At 36.3% G+C, this 17,964-nt stretch overlaps 1 protein-coding gene across 2 annotated transcripts in view; it reads right to left on the minus strand.

Annotated features, from left to right (window-relative positions):
• LOC103044892 (inactive dipeptidyl peptidase 10) overlaps positions 1–17,964 on the minus strand; it is a 156,992-nt gene that overhangs the window by 43,836 nt on the left and 95,192 nt on the right. For both annotated transcript variants that reach the window (XM_022680276.2, XM_022680277.2), the window contains exons 2-3: positions 14,899–15,013; positions 13,693–13,788 (exon numbers count right to left, since the gene is read on the minus strand). In XM_022680276.2, the coding sequence (XP_022535997.1) occupies positions 13,693–13,788; positions 14,899–15,013 (211 nt within the window). The remainder of the gene's footprint in view (positions 1–13,692; positions 13,789–14,898; positions 15,014–17,964) is intronic.

Consider the following 17,964-nt stretch of genomic DNA (forward strand, 5'->3'; position numbering starts at 1 on the left):
TTAAAAACATCTTTGGAGAAGAATTAATCACAGATCATTACACAGTGTAGCACTGCATCTCCTTTTGCCCTTTAGGTCTTACTGTTTCTTTTCCCAGCAGCACAATAATACTACACTAAACACCAGCACTAGCTTTTAAGTTCATTAAGAAACAGCTTAGACGTGTCAAGAAAAAACTGAGAAAAAAAAGCCCCTATAGAATGAAAACAAATCACATTCTAGTTCCATCCAAAGACTAGTGAACATATATTACAACATGAGCTGCTTGCAAAAGACTAATGATCCGCTGGTCTGACTGCCCGCTTATTTGCACTGAGAAATAGTAGCCTTTCAAAATTGCTAAATGTTGGGTCTGTCATGTGGAGCGTAGCTCAGTCAGCGAAGACAGAGTGTGTGTAAGAGCTAAGTACATACTAAATAAATGTGCCAAACTGGAGCACATCTTTCCACATCTTTCTTTTTTAAAGAAATGAACAAACAAACCTGTACAAAAGCTGGCATTTTAGCATTTTCTAGCATTGTAATGACAATGTGATGTGAATTACTAATAGAGATGCTCCAATCACATTTTTGTTCCTAAGTTTGAGTCATTTGATTTTAAGTATCTGCTAATACTGAGTCTTGATCCGACACTTTGGAAATGCATAAAGAACATATCATAAGTTGTCCCTTAAGGTTTTTTTTTTATAAATAAATCTTTAACTTTATTGAAGCAACAGTATCAAAACTTACTATTTTATCACAAAATAAACACATACTAAATAGCCATATAAATTACCTCCATTTAAATATGTATATATTCCTAAATAAACAAATTGAAAAATGTCTATAAACTAAATATCAGACAGAAATAACTTGTCACAGTTCACTCTAAACTGTTAATATGCATTTTCCAAATTTTAGTTTAAAAATGTGTCTTTTCCGTACTTTCCATCGTTCATGGCAAAGCCGAGGGACACGATACTAGTCAATTCTCCATGACTTGGCTTGTCATTGTAAAATAAGTAGATGCACAATAAGCATTAGTGCTGGGCGATACGGAACAATCATATATCACGATATGGAATTTTTTATATCACGATAACGATATATATCATGATATACCACATTTAAGTATGTTATCAGTTATTCTTCGAAAAAATGACAACATAATATCAGTGCTTACTTCTTTCCAACTTTATTTCAAAGTGACATTAAACCCAACTTTCACAAATTAGAATTACTACATTTTAGTGCAGCAATATATATGTATATGTATATGTATCAAATGAAAACACATGAGGTAGATGCAGTAGCTAATTCTTTCAAAAGAACAACGCGTCTCCATTGTTCAGCTCTCATGAGTTTAATAACGTAAAGCATGTCGCAAACTGCCGTGTCCTCGCGTGTCCGTCAAATAACGTAAAGCAGCGTCATGTCGCAAAACCACATTATGAAACGTTTATTGAGAAGACTACTTTATTATCACTTAAATAAACCTGGTTTATGCAAAGTGACCACGCCAATACATTTCATCAGAGCCTACTTTATATATTTGCATGAATAATTGATTAAATTACTGTAGAAATGACAGGGACGATAGAAGGTAAGTACCACCATAGACACTTTTCTATCGTCCCCACCATATTTAATGTCATATCGCACAACACTAATAAGCATTGTATAAATCAATGACTATAAAAAACATGCCTGCTCTGGTTCCATTCCTGTTTGTTTTATAGAAATAATGCCAAAATCATCTGCCACTAAATTTGCCTGTCTGCAGACTAAACCAGACTATCGACCAACCAAATCAAATTTAATGAGTAACACTGTATTTGTAAAAGGGTTATGGGTAATTACCCCTATGTCTGTAATTGTATGTAAGCACGTTGTATGCAGCAGTTGATGCATTGATTGGTTTCCTACTGGAAGCTCATGTTAACTCCTCATCCTCCCCGGCGAGTTACAGTAGCTCTCACGCAACAGTGGGCAGCTGTAGGTTGGTGGAAAACTGAGAAGTAAGAAAGTCTTAGAAAGCAGATTCATACAGATACCCAATATCCCAAATGCATCTTCTCTATTACATATCTGTTTCTTCACTGCAGGATTCTGGGAAATAGCAAATACAGTCTCGCTGCATGAGTGAGAGCTAGAACCTCTCTCAGTCTCAGACATGTAGCCAGAAGCTTCAAAAAGGGAAATTATTAGAAAGCCACAAGTGTGGGAATTAAAAAGCTTGTTCTTTGTTAACACGATTCAGTCACCAAATCTCACACGGATACCCGCATTAAACAATTATAGCAAGAGAGGGATTTATCCACCCAGAGGAGAGCGTGTACTTTTCCAAAGCCTTTTTGCTCTCAGAATCACTGCTCAGGGCACTGTGTGTGTGTGTGTGTGTGTGAGAGTCTGTGTGGATTTACAATATATGGTATGTGTACATTGTAGATGTGCTTGCAGTGCAGGGGGATAAGAAGAGATATACTTATTTCTTTTTTTCCTCCTCTTTTCTTTTTTCCATTTCCTGTCACTTCCTGTGACGACATCTACTCTGCGCTGTTTATTTAATAGTTCTTAACTGACAGAAACCAGATTCTGACCTGCTCTGCCTCTCATCACACACATGCTATAGAAAATCTCTCTCTGTCTCTCTCTCTCTCTCTCTCTCTCTCACACATACACAACACACACACATTTCTTTTGTCATTGAGTGAGTAAATAAATGATTAAGTATGTAAAAAGGTGGAAAGTTGAATGAGTGAGTGATCATGTTTTGTGTGTTGAGTGAGTATAACTGATTAGATGATTGAGTGAATATATTTGAGCGAGTGAGTGAATGAAAAAAATGATTGAATAAGTGAGTGAGTTAGTATGTCTGCATATGGGTGAATGTGTATGTGTTTGAATATGTAAATAACTCGGTGAATAAATGAGTGGGCCAAATGAGTAAATATGTTAACGAATATGGGTGAGTGAGCAAGTGAGTGAATATGTGAGTGAGTGAGTGAATATGTGAGTGAGTGAGTGAGTGAATATGTGAGTGAACGAATGAGTAAATATGTGAGTAAGTGAATATATGAGTGAGTGAATGACCGAGTGAATAAATATGTGAGTAAGTGAATATATGAGTGAGTGAGTGACCGAATGAGTAAATATGTAAGTGAATATATGAGTAAGTGAGTGAGTAAGCGAGTAACCAAATGAGTAAATATGTAAATAAATATATGAGTGAGTGTGTGAATATGTGAGTGACCGAATGAGTAAATATGTGAGTAAGTAAATATATGAGTGAGTTAGTGAGTGAGTGAATATGTAGGTGAAAGTATGAGTAAATATGTAAGTGAATATATGAGTGAGTGAGTGAGTGAGTGAGTGAGTGGGTGAATATGTGAGTGAGTGAAAGTAAATTTGTGAGTATGTTATTACATTAAGATTAGATATTAATGTGAGTAAGTGAATATATGACTGAGTTAATAAATGAGTGAATATGTGAGTGAAAGTATGAGTAAATATATAAGTGAATATATGAGTGAGTGAGTGAGTGAGTGAGTGAGTGAGTGAGTGAGTGAGTATGTGAGTGAATGAAAGAGTGAATTTGTGAGTATGTTATTGCATTAGGATTAGATATTAATTTACGTAAGTAAATTTACGAGTGAGTGAGTTAGTGAGTAAGTGTATATGTGAGTGACCAGATGAGTAAATATGTGAGAAAGTAAACATATGAATAAATTACTGAGTGGGTGAATATGTGAGTGAATGAAAGAGTGAATTTGTGAGTATGTTATTACATTAAGACTATATATTAGACATATAAACACACACACCAAAAACAGCATGTTGTATTTCTTCCTGTGATATAACAAAGTGTTTAAACAGTTTTAGCCTAAGCCCAATTTAGATGCTCATTTTCAGGAAAGAGCTTCAATTAAAGGTTGCTCATTTTACAGCCTTAGAGTTTTAAGAAGAACAATTTTCAAGATTTCAATATCAGTATAAATAACGGAAAAGGAAGCGACTTACTGCTAAAAAATTGCTTGGGAGACATGAGGTTTTGTTATGACAGAGAAAATATAAAATACAATACAATATGCTGTATATTATGCTTGGAAAAGGCTGAATACAGCACACAGGGACTGTGTATATTAAATGTCTGAGTCTCTGTGTGGTGTGAAGCATGAGCCTGTGGAGTGTTTGAGCTGCTTGGATGTAATGAGGTGCTGAAAGCTGTGATAGAGCTTTGTACAGAAAAAAAAACACACACACGCACACACTCATAATTCTTACACAAGACAATATGTTTACCCACACAAATCTACCTCTCTATTCCCTATACTATCTCTCTGTCTCTCACTCTCTTCCTTACTATCTCTCTGTCTCTCTCTCTGTCTCTTTGTTACTATCTGTCTCTCTCTCTTCTCTTTACTACCTCTCTCTCTCCTGCTCTTTCTCCTTAATATCACAGTTTCCCTTTCCTCCTTACTATCTTTTTTAAATTATCTCTCTCTCTCTCTCTCTCTCTCACACACACACACACACTCACACACATATTCTAGCAGGGGAAATGACCAATTGAAATATTCATGCTGCCGCCAAAAAAAGACCTGAATGCCCCACATGCCTCATCCTTCAATCCTGTTACCATAACAACCAACTACTGCACATTTCTCACCCAGCCAGAGCCTCTCTCTCTCTTTCTTTATCTCTCTCTCCCTCTCTCTCTCTCTCCCTCAAACACACACACACACACACACACACAGCAGAGCCAAACATAATGACCACACATGCACGCTGAATTACACAAACACACTATCGAATGCAGCACTGTGCTCAACAGCCAAACATCTGCTCATTCCTACACACAGCATCAGAATACAGACACCCCCCCCTCACACACACACACATACACACACACATTCATAAAAAAAAAACCACAACTTAGCAAGAAATTATAATTTAAATATAAACATAGACCTGAATGATGTAGCTGAGTGACCTCTTACAAAAATATGTTTTTCTCACAAAATGACCTGTTATAAACAATATAATTTAATACCACTTATTTCCACTGATATAATTATATTATAATAGCGTATTAAGGAAATAAAAAAATAATAAAATAAAAGTACTGTTTCTAAACAGATTTATTGGCATAAAAGGGTTCAAACTGCTAAATATAGAGGTCAGCATATGCCTGTATATTGTGTAATAAATCGATAGCATAACTCTTACGACATATCTGGAAATTATAATATTAATTATTCCAATTAACAATATTACTATATTTTTAAGACCATTTAATGCCACTACTATAATAATAATTTAACAGCAAAATAACGTAATTACACCCTTTTAAAGAGCAATCAACTTTTCAATATTAAGAAAACTCACACAATGGAATCAGAATATAAGAATGCTTAAATGTCCTAAATAAAAACTACAGTAGTGCAGTTATTGGGTCAGATGTGGCTGAATGGTTTCTACTCAGTGATTCTGGACAGACTGAGTAAGATGATACAGTAAATACTGCTATGCTGTACCTCTACACTCACATTTCCTGCCCTTTCCTCTACTTTCCATTTCAAAGCAAATAAGGCTTGAAATGAAGCTGAATGTCCACAGGCCAGTACAGCCAGAGTGATAATCATTCTCTGGTGGAAATCTCAGCTCTAAACTCTACACTAGATACAGGTACAGAGGAGAGAGCTGGCTGATCCTAATACTCATGCTGTACAACAGAAGCTCTTTACATTTTTTAGAAATAAAAATATTTTGCGACCCTCCCTCCAAACTCACCACCTGATGATCAAATTACCACAAAATATATCAAAGAGAAATACCTGACAGACAGGCGGTCTGAGGTGACGTTAATTTAGTTTTTGATGTCGAGAGATCAAAAAATTTGCTCTTCCTTCCTTCCCATTTATCACAATGGACATTAATCAGTGCAGCTGCAGTTTCACTTTCAAATAATGAAAAAAAAACAATAAACTAAAACCTTAATCTGCCCTTTTAATTTGACAATCTTTATTAAAATTATCTTTTTATTTTACTAAACTTATCTTTTATATGATTATACAGAATTTATCAAGAATGGGGAACAATCCAGAATCTTTTGGAAAATGTAACCATGTGATATCAAACCAACAGAACCACACACAACAAAATAAGAGATCACTTCAGTTTCTGAATCAGTTTCTCTGATTTTGCTATTTATTGGTGTATGTTTGAGTAAAATGAACATTGTTGTTTTATTCTATAAACTACAAACAACATTTTTACCAAATTCCAAATGAAAATATTGTCATTTAAAGAAATTATTTGCAGAAATTGAAAAATGGCTAAAATAACAAAAAGATGCAGAACTTTCAGACCTCAAATAATGCAGAGAAAATAAATTCATATTCATAAAGATTTAAGAGATCAGAAATCAATATTTGTTGGAATAACCCTGATTTTTTATCAGAGTTTTCATGCATCTTGGCGTGTTCTCCTCCACCAGTCTTACACACTGCTTTTGGATAACTTTATGCCACTCCTTGTGCACAAATTCAAGCAGTTCAGCTTGGTTTGATGGCTTGTCATCCATCTTCCTCTTGATTATATTCCAGAGGTTTTCAATTTAGTAAAATCCTAGAAACTCATTAAAAATCACTTTTAAGTGGTCTCTTATGTTTTTTTTTTCCAGAGCTGTACACTTTTACTAACAAAAATATTTGGTAATCTGCTTATTCTTCCTAAATTTTGAATGGATTTTAAAAATAAGTTTATCCTGCTTTTGTTGAAGTAGCTTTTAGTTTCAGTCTCTACAGCCTCAGATGAAGATGAAGGGCTCTCTACTACATTTTGCATCATTGCTGTGAGGATTTTATTGCACTCATTGACAAAAGAGAGATCGGGATGCTGCATGATTCATTTCCCCACCACAGTTCAATGCTGGGGGGGTTATATGCCTCTATTCTGTGCCTGGCATTAGCCTGTATTTCAGATAACTGTATTCTATTTCAAAACAACCAAAGACAAAGAAAGAATTATACTGTGAATAATTCTGTGTGTATGATTGATTTAATGATACATAAACATATGTTATTGCTAATAAACTGTAAAAGCAGTAGTATTATACAGTTTATTAGCAATAACACATGTTTAGATGATAAATAAAACACAGTCTAACTGCATGTTTTTGCTTTTAACATAAAGTTCTTATTTCAGGTCTGTTATGGCAGGGATGACATGAACTGTACTGTAAAACATCACTCACTGTCTCTGCTGTTTTGTTCACTTCAGCTGAGTCAACATGCAAGCATGCAAGCATACACACTCACCACACGAACACACACACACACACACACAAATACCTAGATGCGCAGTGTTTTGTTTGCCATTAGAAGTGTTCAGGATGTGGCTTCTCTATCCTCTATCATATCGATAAGTTATTGACGCAGAATAAAGGATGAAGTTTCCGCTCCATTAACGCAGCTTTATGAAAGCTTTCCAAATGAAAATGTCTTCAGATATTTAGTGCAGATGCTGCGTCTGGTTTATCTGTAGCTATTATCTCCCAGGGTCAAGCCCAGGGTTTGTGGTTGTGTACACAGCTCTATTGAGTTCTTAGTGCAGTATAGACTTTTACGCTCAGCTCTGCAGGGTTTTGTGTGTCTCTGTGTGTCTCTGTGTGTATATATGTCTGTGAATGTGTGTGTGTGTGTATTTGTGTGTATGGGCTCTGTTGTTCTCTGTAAGGGGGCAGGAATGCTATATCGGGTGCAGCGTATGGACTGCTTTGAAGGCCATTAGGGCTGAAGATATTGATGGACAGTTCTGCCTCATCTATCTCAGCCCTGTAGAGGTAAACACGGCAAACGCACACAACAAAGTGTTTTCTTTCTTTCTTTCCTGACTCAAGCACAGCTCTTTGAAGTTAAAGTGTATAAACATGTGTAAAATATGCAGAGTACAGGCCTAGCGGGGTATAATTCAGAACACCTACACACACACACATTTATACACACACACATACCCACACAAATATACAAACAGTGCCTCTTTTAAGATATACAGTGCTGTGCAACAGTTTTAGGCACCACAGTAAATAACCCGAATCAGTTTATCATATCAGCAATATGAGTGTTTTTACCTGAAAAAAAAACACCACTACATATGATTTAAACAGATGCAAATAAACCACCATGCAATGTTCACCACCCTCTGCACAGCACCATCACCAGGCAGAGGAGCTCATTCAGCAGCAGACTGCTGTCCCAGTCCTGCTCCACAGACAGACTCCGAAGGTCTTTTGTCCCTCAGGCCATAAGACTGTTCAACTCCTCTCAGTACAGCAAACTAAGAACTCTGTGACACTTTTTCATTCCGGCCACTCTGGCCACACCCTCAGCTATGGACACACTCTCAGACTTGCTGATGCCTATAACACTATTTTTATAGTTCTACCCTATTTAGCACTAGTAGTTCATTCACTAGTTCATCATCTATCTAAACATACATACAGTAAAACAAAACAAGGAATTCTCATTTTTAACTAAGTATGTTATATCCTGTGAGCCAAGCTGAAGAACAAAGTGTAGTTCTAGATTTCTCCAGGATGCCCTCAGCCAGCATGTGTGTATCGTCGCTGTCCTATGAAAAACATTTATCTCCATTTTGGTTGATTTTTAGTTTACTACATAGTTTGAACAAACAAACTGTCCCTTACACTGTGCCAAAATTTCTTGATAAACGGACCAAAAGAAACTCTTTAAAATGACCTGAAATAAACTCTTTTTACATTGACTTCCATTGAAAGTTTACAATGTTTTTCTCTCTCCTATAAAGTTGCTGTTTTGGAGATAAGTGTTTTTCATTGGACAACGACAATATGTTCAGTTCCGTCAGCAGCTCACCTGATTTACCAAATTTACCAAACAGGTGTTGATATGATGAGAGCTAGAAAAACTTCTATTAAACTGAGAAGAGATTAGAGAGATGTTTTAAGGAAAACAAAGCTGTAAAAGCTCTGCTTTTTGTCAAATTGCTGTTTGTATTCCTTGTAATGTTAGTGTTTTACTGAGCTAATAAACATTTACTTCACAGATAAGAAGCTTTTTCTTTACTAAGATTTCCCACAGGTGCCTAAAACATTTGCACAATACTGTACAATATATTTTTCAAAGCAAAAGTATTAAATAATACTATTCTATATAAAATAATTTATTCCATTGGACTAACTCTCTCTACTGTCCAGGACAGCTTTCTACACGATTCTGGAGCATTGCTGTGAGCATTTAATTGCATTTAGCGAAAAAAGAGCATTAGTGACACCAGGGTGTTCGATGATTAATCACTACTTCATTACCATCTCCAGCTCCCCAACTTATCCCAAAAGTTTGTAAGTCTGTTCTACTGCTCCACAGCTCAGGCTTAATACCCCTTTAGCCCTCGACTGGCATCAGGCATAGTGCCAAAAAGCTACCGTATTTTTTGCACTATAAGGCACACTTAAAATCCTTAAATTTTCCCAAAAATGGTCAGTACGCCTTGTAATCCAGTGCGCCTTATGTATGAATTTTATCAATCAGGTTGTAAAGGAGCAGTAAAGCCACTCTGCTAAAGTACAGCATTATACCGGAGTTTCAGTTTAGTTCTCCAGCACCAAGACTCGAAACTGGAGCAGTATTAGCATTAGCTGCTAACTGTGCTAAGCGCTAGTTAGCTTTTTCGTCATTCAAAGGTGAGTATTATCGTCCTGTAGCCTACTGCTAACACTGGCTAGCACTGCTGGAGCAGCATTAGCATTACCCGCTAACCGCGCCAAGCGCTAGTTAGCTTTTTCATCATTCAGAGGTGAGTATATCAGACTATAGCCTTCCCACTTACCATATTAAAACAAGCTACGTGACCTATGACCTGCTGGATTCCTGCATTGAATGTGGATGTGATTTCTGCCAGAGCCACGGACAATTCTAGCCAGACACTGCCGGTCACGATTATTACCACTCTATAAAGTGCCTTCTATAAAGTAATCCCAGCACTATGGATCAAGAAAGATTAAAGACCTGCAGGTAACACCTTGAGGTAATTCTTATTTGCACAATATGCATACACTGTATTATACAGGTACACTATATGCCATCATGTTGAGGCAACCTATTAGTCATTTTGTCCTTTGATTTTAATTAAGAAATAGAAAACATGACTTTTGTAGCTAATTATACATAAAACACAACAGTTTGGCAATTGCTCTGCAGTTACTCAGACTTTCAGCAAATAAACAAAGAATTAATAAAAAATCATCAATATGGCCCGTGAGCTCTAAGTGCCACGAAGGCGCAGATTTGTTTTAACAAGGTCTCAGACCATGATTAGCAAATCAGGCCTGAGACTTGTCACTGACTGTAATTAGGAACTGTCAGCTGAATCAAATTTCCAAGCTGTGTGAATTCTCTGACTCTTAAAACCTTGAGCTGTCACACAGCAAACATGGGCTCCCCTAATGAATCTCTAAATGCAATGGAAATCAATGCCCACAAATAAGAAGTTGGCCAAGTTTTTTTTAGCTTGCTGTTTTTACAGTGCAGAATGTAAAGAAATGGCAGTTTAGGGGAAGTGTGGAGGTCAAAACTTTGAAAGAGCTGCTCATTGGCTGATAAGTTGGCATGGGTGATATGGCCCTAAAATAATATCACGATATTTCATACTATATTCGTGATAAATACTACTCTAATTAATTATTAGTGCAAACAATATGATATGGCACACCCCTAACTGAGATATTAAAAAATACAAGAATTTGATCAGATTTGTAACAGAAGTCGATGATCCAGAATGTCATGATACTAATAATACACTCTATATATCTCCATATATCCAGAATTAAAGTGAAATAAATGATACTGGGCAGATATAATCTGTCTCTAGTAGATATATAATGGGAAATGAAAACAGTGTGATTTTTTATTTTGCTAAAACAGTAAAAAAAGTAGTACCCTGATGTGATTATTAGGGGTGGGTGATATGGCACTATATTTCAGGGTGATATTATCGCATATGATACAATACAATACAGCACACCTCTACTGCTAAGAAAGGCTAATCAGGCAAATCAAAGCTCCTATATAACTGGTAAGAACCTGCAGCATTTTTTGGGGCTTTTAAGAGTCAAGAGTGGTGAAGAACCAATCCTCTAAGCAGTGCTTTTGACACAAACATTATCCTCCTGAAAGTGTCTTAAGAAGAAAACCTCACATCCAACCTTGCAAACTGGTTTCTAAGCAAGCCAAAATAGGACTTATTGAAAATTAAATGTACTTTTTCTAAAGGAAAAATGTACTGCTTTTCATAAAAGAACATCAGTGGTGAAGTAGAATGAACAAAACCCCAGCAAGTTCTGGGTGAAAATGTCTAAGGTTTGGTTCAAATTAATGCCAGGCTCTTATTTACTCTCGTTTAAATATTTTTTTAACCTCAACCTCCATGTAGTCTTGGAATGGAAGGATCCTCACAGTCCCCTGACTTTAAAAAAACATCATAGAAACTTTGTGAGACCTAAAACAAGCTGTCCCTGCAGGAAGACCCACGAATCTCTGAAAACTCTTCTGAGGGTCTTCTGTACAGACAAGTGGGAAAAACTCCAACTACAAGATTTCACAGCCTTTTAATTGCTTTTAAAAGTGTTTGCAAGTTTAGATTGTTGCCAAAGAAAGTGTTACTAAGTAATGACTCTTTAAAGTGTCCAAACCTGTGACACAACAGGCCACAATAATTATTTTCATTTTATTTTCATTTTTTCTTGTTTGTTACACGAAGAGTAACTGAGCATCAGAACTGCTAACATGCTGTTTAACATTCAATTAAACATTCAGCTGCACAAAATGATGACGCATGATTAAATCCATTATTAGAAAGTGACCGCCCTCAGGAACCTGATACCAGCGTGAAGAAAGCAGCACTTAATCAGGCCCTTGACCTGCTGTCAGTCACTGACACTGCAGCACAGCTGTTACATAAGAGAGAGAGATTACACGCGTTCCCTGACTGAACATGGAGTCTGATTGCCACTCATTCAGTATTTACAGTCTGTGTCTGAGGGTTTGTTGTCATATGCTTGCAAGATGAAAATATGGAGAAAATATGGAGAAAACCCAAAAAATAAACTGAGCTAATGTAAAATTACCAACATTACTGAGAATTCGACACAATCTGACTACTGTTTATGTCTGTTTGCATTTATTCTGTTCATATATATTATGTAGTCTTTATTTAATTTATTATTTATTATTTAAAGATTATTGTATACAAATAATTGCCACCATGTAACTTCATTTACATGTTTCCTATAACCATCTACTAGTCTCTGACATGTAAAAGTGCTTTTCCCACTCCTCTATGCAGAATTCTTTCAGCACGAAACCTACCTTTTGTTACTGTGTCTTTGGACTAATCTGTTAAAATGCATTGTTCCAGACATCCTGGAACACAGTTTTATCTCTGTGATCTTTTGCTAACTTTATTATATATATTTTTTTTGATGTTAAAACCTTTAATTTAATCAGGCAGAACACTAAGAACAGATTTATATTAACAGCGGTGGCCTGGACATTAATAATCTCGCATTGTGTCAAGACAAGAGCTGTCTATATGTCCTGTGATGCCACAATTTGGTTTCTTTTCTGTTCAGGTGTTCTGAGATACTTTTAAATCCATCCCCAGACTCATCCAAATCATGTGTATCCTTTTTTATACTCACAGGTTCCTATATGTATTATATATGTATGTGGTACCTGCAAGTGTGTATCGTATTTTTCGCACTATAAGGCGCACTTAAAATACTTGAATTTTCCCAAAAATAGGCAGTGTGACATATAATCCTTATGTATGAGTTCTTTCAGTCAGGTTGTAAAGAGCAGTAAAGCCACTCTGCTGAAGTACAGAGATATACAGCAGTTTCAGTGAAGTTTCTCCAGCACCGAGGCTGGAGCAATATTAGCATTAGCCGCTAACCGTGCTAAGCGCTAGCTCTGGACTGTAGCCTGCGTGTTTACTGTGTTAAAACAAGCTACATGGGACAAACCGTTAGCTGATAGCGCCCTGGCTTACCAGAATCCAAGCGCTAAGCTCTGCTAACTGCGGCTAGAGCTCATGCTAACCGTGCTGTCGAAAATAATGGAAATCTAAGCTTACAGTAAATAAATAGAAGCGCTTTACTCACCTAAATAAACAGTTTTCAAGAGAAAAATCTGTGTAAATAACTGTGTGACACCCTTGTCCTCGTTCATTACTATTGTCGCTTAAAATGTGCCTTAGAATCCGGTGCGCCTTATGTATGAAAATAGACCAGAAAATAAATGTTCATTAACAGTGCCCCTTATAATATGGTGCTCTTTATACATTATTTCAAGCAATATTTGCTACAGGTTGGAATTGATTCTCTTTACCTTTATTCTGATTTAATTATTTAATCACATATTCAATCCAGTCCAACTTTCCGCTGATAGTGATACTGCCATCTCTCTTTGATGTGTGGCATCTTTGGAACATAATCTAAATAGGTCTAAAAACAAGCATAAAGGAATTTGTGTATGTGCCTATACACATGTGTGGGATGCTAAAAGAGCGACAGCACGAGAAACAGAGAGTGAGATGTTCAGTGAGTTGTCAAGCTGTTCAGCGTGACAGTGACATCATTAAAGAAGAATGATGGTCTGTAGATTGTCTTACCGTTGATCCAGCGCGCCTCAGGATCGTGTACGTGGAAATCAGGACCAAACAGATCCTCCACCTTCAGCTTGGTGTCACTGCCAGCCTGAGTGTCCGCTGTCAACACACAGACACACACACACACACACACACACACACACACATACACACACACACACACACACACACACACACATACACAAATTACCAACACATTATCAAGACATTACAGAGTCAGACAGACCTTCTCTGAAGGTCACAGCTATCAGTGTCTGCAGAGGTCAACCCTGAGCCGAACACAAGAGGTGTCACCTGCTCACCTTACCAACACACACACACAAATACACACACACACACACACACACCTCATCTTCATGAGGAATTCATCAGGAGTTAAAAGATCCTTTAACACTGATCTGAAAAGTTTCAAGTTCCATGTTGATGTCAAGCTAACATGGCTTATAAACATGCAATTTGTTTATTTAGTTCCTGTTTAAAATGTTTAATTTCCACACATTACAGAATACAAATACAGCAAATGACAGCACATTGAATATTATAAAATTAAGACAAAACAATTTACAACTCTGGAAAGAATTAAGAGTCCACTTCCGTTTCTGAATCAGTTTCTCTGATTTTGCTATGTATAGGTTTAGGTTTATAGGAGTAAAATGAACATTGTTGTTTTATTCTATAAACTACAAACAACATTTCTCCCAAATTCCAAATAAAAATATTCTCATTTAGAGCATTTATTTGCAGAAAATGAGAAATGGCTGAAATAACAAAAAAGATGCAGAGCTTTCAGACCTCAAATAATGCACAGTTTTCATGCATCTTTGCATATTCTCCTCCACCAGTCTTACACACTGCTTTTGGATAACTTTATGCCTTTACTCCTGGTGCAAAAAGTCAAGCAGTTCAGCTTGGTTTGATGGCTTGTGATCATCCATCTTCCTCTTGATTATATTCCAGAGGATTTCAATTTGGTAAAATCAAAGAAACTCATTATTTTTAAGTGGTCTCTTATTTTTTTCCAGAGCTGTATTCAATGTGTGTGTTGTACACACCTTAATGAAATCTTATTTTTTTTTTATATTTGCTATGCACAAATTTGGCTTTTTACTATAATGTGTTTTAATGTTAATTACAAATTATTTACTATAGAATATGTTATCACACAGACAGATCAGTGCCTGTGTGTGTTGTGTCTGTGCTGTTCTGTACCTGGTGTGAGGAGGATCACTGACATTGTGATGAGTGAACAGACCAGCAGAATGACCAGCAGAGCGATGGCAATCCCCTTCCAGTTCCTCTGAGGAGGACTCACCCCACCCAGATCCTACAGAGAGAGAGAGAGAGAAACAGAGAGAGAGAGAGTGTTAAGAGTTAATACTTATACATACAGACTACCACTAAAAACCAAACACTTTACTGTTTACATACCGCATTAATCATTGCACTTCTACAGGCAACCCCTTTTTTCTGCATACATGGCAGTGAGTGGCTTGCTTTTATAATATATCTCTTTAATATAAAATGTCAGGAAATAATCCCCAAATGTTAGGGAACTGAGTACACTCAGCTTCTTTAAGTTGCTGCTGACAAATATGTGCAAATCCACATAGCTTACAAGATTCCTGTAGACTCCTGTAGAGTGTTTAGACTGGAGTAAAAGCAATAGCCATGCTTTTACAACTCTGGAAAAAAATAAGAGACAACTTAAAAATGATGAGTTTCTTTGATTTTACCTAATTGAAAACCTCAAGAGGAATCAAGAGGAAGATGGATTTAATTTTTGAACCAGGAGTGGCATAAAGTTATCCAAAAGCAGTGTGTAGGACTGGTGGAGGAGAACATGCAAAGATGCATGAAAACTGTTATTAATATTTATTCCATCAAATATTGATTTCTGAACTCTTAAAACTTCATGAATATGAACTTGTTTTCTTTGCTTTATTTGTGGTCTGAAAGCTCTGCATCTTTTTTGTAATTTCAGCCATTTCTCATTTTCTGCAAATAAATGCTGTAAATGACAATATTTTTATTTTCAATTTGGATTAAGTGTTGTCCAAAATTTATAGAATAAAACAACAATGTTCATTGTACTCAAACATATACAGGGGTTGGACAATGAAACTGAAACACCTGGTTTTAGACCACAATAATGTCCCGACGGACAGTTCTGGTTGAGGTGCACATTGAACATCCCTTTTTAGACAGCTTCCTCTTGCGTCCACAGTTAATCCTGTTGAATGTGGTTCGTCCTTCTCGGTGGTATGCTGACGTTACCCTGGATACAGTGGCTCATGATGCATCACAAAGACTTGCTGTCTTGGTCACAGATGTGCCAGCAAGACATGCACCAACAATTTATCCTATTTTGAACTCTGGGATGTCACCCATAATGTTGTGTGAATTGCAATATTTTGAGCAAAACTGTGCTCTTACCCTGCTAATTGAACCTTCACACTCTGCTCTTACCGGTGCAATGTGCAATTAATAAAGATTGGCAACCAGGCTGCTCCAATGTAGCCATTAAACCTCCCACACTAAAATGATGACAGGTATTTCAGTTTCATTGTCCATCCCCTGTAGCTATAAAGAGCAAAATCAGAGAAACTGATTCAGAAACTGAAATGATCTCTTCATTTTTTGCAGAGCTGTATATATATGAGTGCATTTTCTAAAATCTAAATCTAATCAAATCCTCTGCAAGAAAAATTAAATAGCTTTGTCCTTTAGGATTAAAAAATGAAGCCACTTCATTGTTTGTTGTTCTGTTTTTCTGAGTTTTTCTACAAGGTCAGGATGGGTATCTATACTATACTATACTATATCTATATGGGTATCTATACTGGAAACGTACTTCAGTAAGTGCAGTACAGAAGAGTCTGCTTACGCAGGACCCAGTTTCAGTCGGTCTGTGCATGTGAGTGTTCTCTGTGCTCCACGTGCCTCAGTACATTACTGAACTCCGGCAGTGTATTATTCATCAGTCTGCCTTTGTTTGAGCTGTAAAGAAACGTGATTCATATATCAGCTCTGAGAGACTTGCAGAGTGACTGTGTAATTATGAATAAACAATAATAAATAAAGAAGTTAGGCGTTAACGTGCCAGAGGCTTCTAGTGCTGTGTTAGACACTCAGACAGAACACACACACACACACACACACATTCACCAGTGTACTTCAGTCCCTAATCCACTGATCCTGCCTCTCTCACTGAGGACATCTGTGTTCTGTCTCAGTGCTGGGCTGAGGGGGTTTCGTACACAACTGAATTTTATGGCTGTAACTTCTCTAACCACACCATGGGGATGAGTTACACTAGAGCTGCATGGTGTAGAATGATGTTGCCATCATAACACCTAATTGAGAAACTGCCATATTTTACAGCACATAACTTGCACATTAAATCAGTTTCTATAGCCTTTTTAGCTTAAAATAATAAAAATATGGTCAAATATATAATAATATATGTTAATATTTGCATCTCAGTTTTAAGCAGGTTAAGCAGGGCTAGTATATTTTACTATTACAGAGCAACATATTTCAGCTTTAATGTAAAAATATGTAATAAATAATTTTTTTTCATTCATACTTATCTATGCTGCTAATCCATGCTGCTATAGCAAAACTTGCACTCTGGGTTCCATGTTGCTGCTACTTCCCTAATCTTCTTTAATATTTTGTTTATTATCTTAATATTTGTTTTATTATTTTTATTATTTTTATATTTTATGTATTATCTTATTTTAAAAATTGCTCTGTTTGGTGTAACAGAATCGTGAGAATAAAATTTTGTTCCACCTTATGTACCACATGTGATGTGAATGAAAATAAAGTCTTCTTAAATCCTTGAATCCTTTTTTTTTTACATGTTTGAGTAGCCTATAATCTCCTAAAAAAATAACCTCTGGAATGTGTAATTTTATTGTATTTTTTTTTTAGTTCAATAAAAGTGCAGCTATAAAAAAGTGCCTATGGTTCTAAGAGATCAGTTTCTGACTGATGTTTATTACAGTAGTTATTCATTTATTCATTCATTTGCTCCAGAGAAAAGAGTTGAACTGTACAGTTTAAAATACTAAAATACTTATATTTCATATTTTTATTTCATCTAAAAAATCCAAAATGTGAAAAAAAAAAAACGTTGAAAGCTGAAAACAGAAAAAAATAAAACAGATTTCATATGGCGCTAGGCATAAATGCAGATGCTTAAAGCACAGACTGGGTTCCACATGTAATCACAATGTGTCACAACACATTTCATAATGCAGCGCAAGCATA

The sequence above is a fragment of the Astyanax mexicanus genome, chromosome 11 (assembly GCF_023375975.1).
Source record: "Astyanax mexicanus isolate ESR-SI-001 chromosome 11, AstMex3_surface, whole genome shotgun sequence".
NCBI classification, from domain to species: domain Eukaryota; kingdom Metazoa; phylum Chordata; class Actinopteri; order Characiformes; family Acestrorhamphidae; genus Astyanax; species Astyanax mexicanus.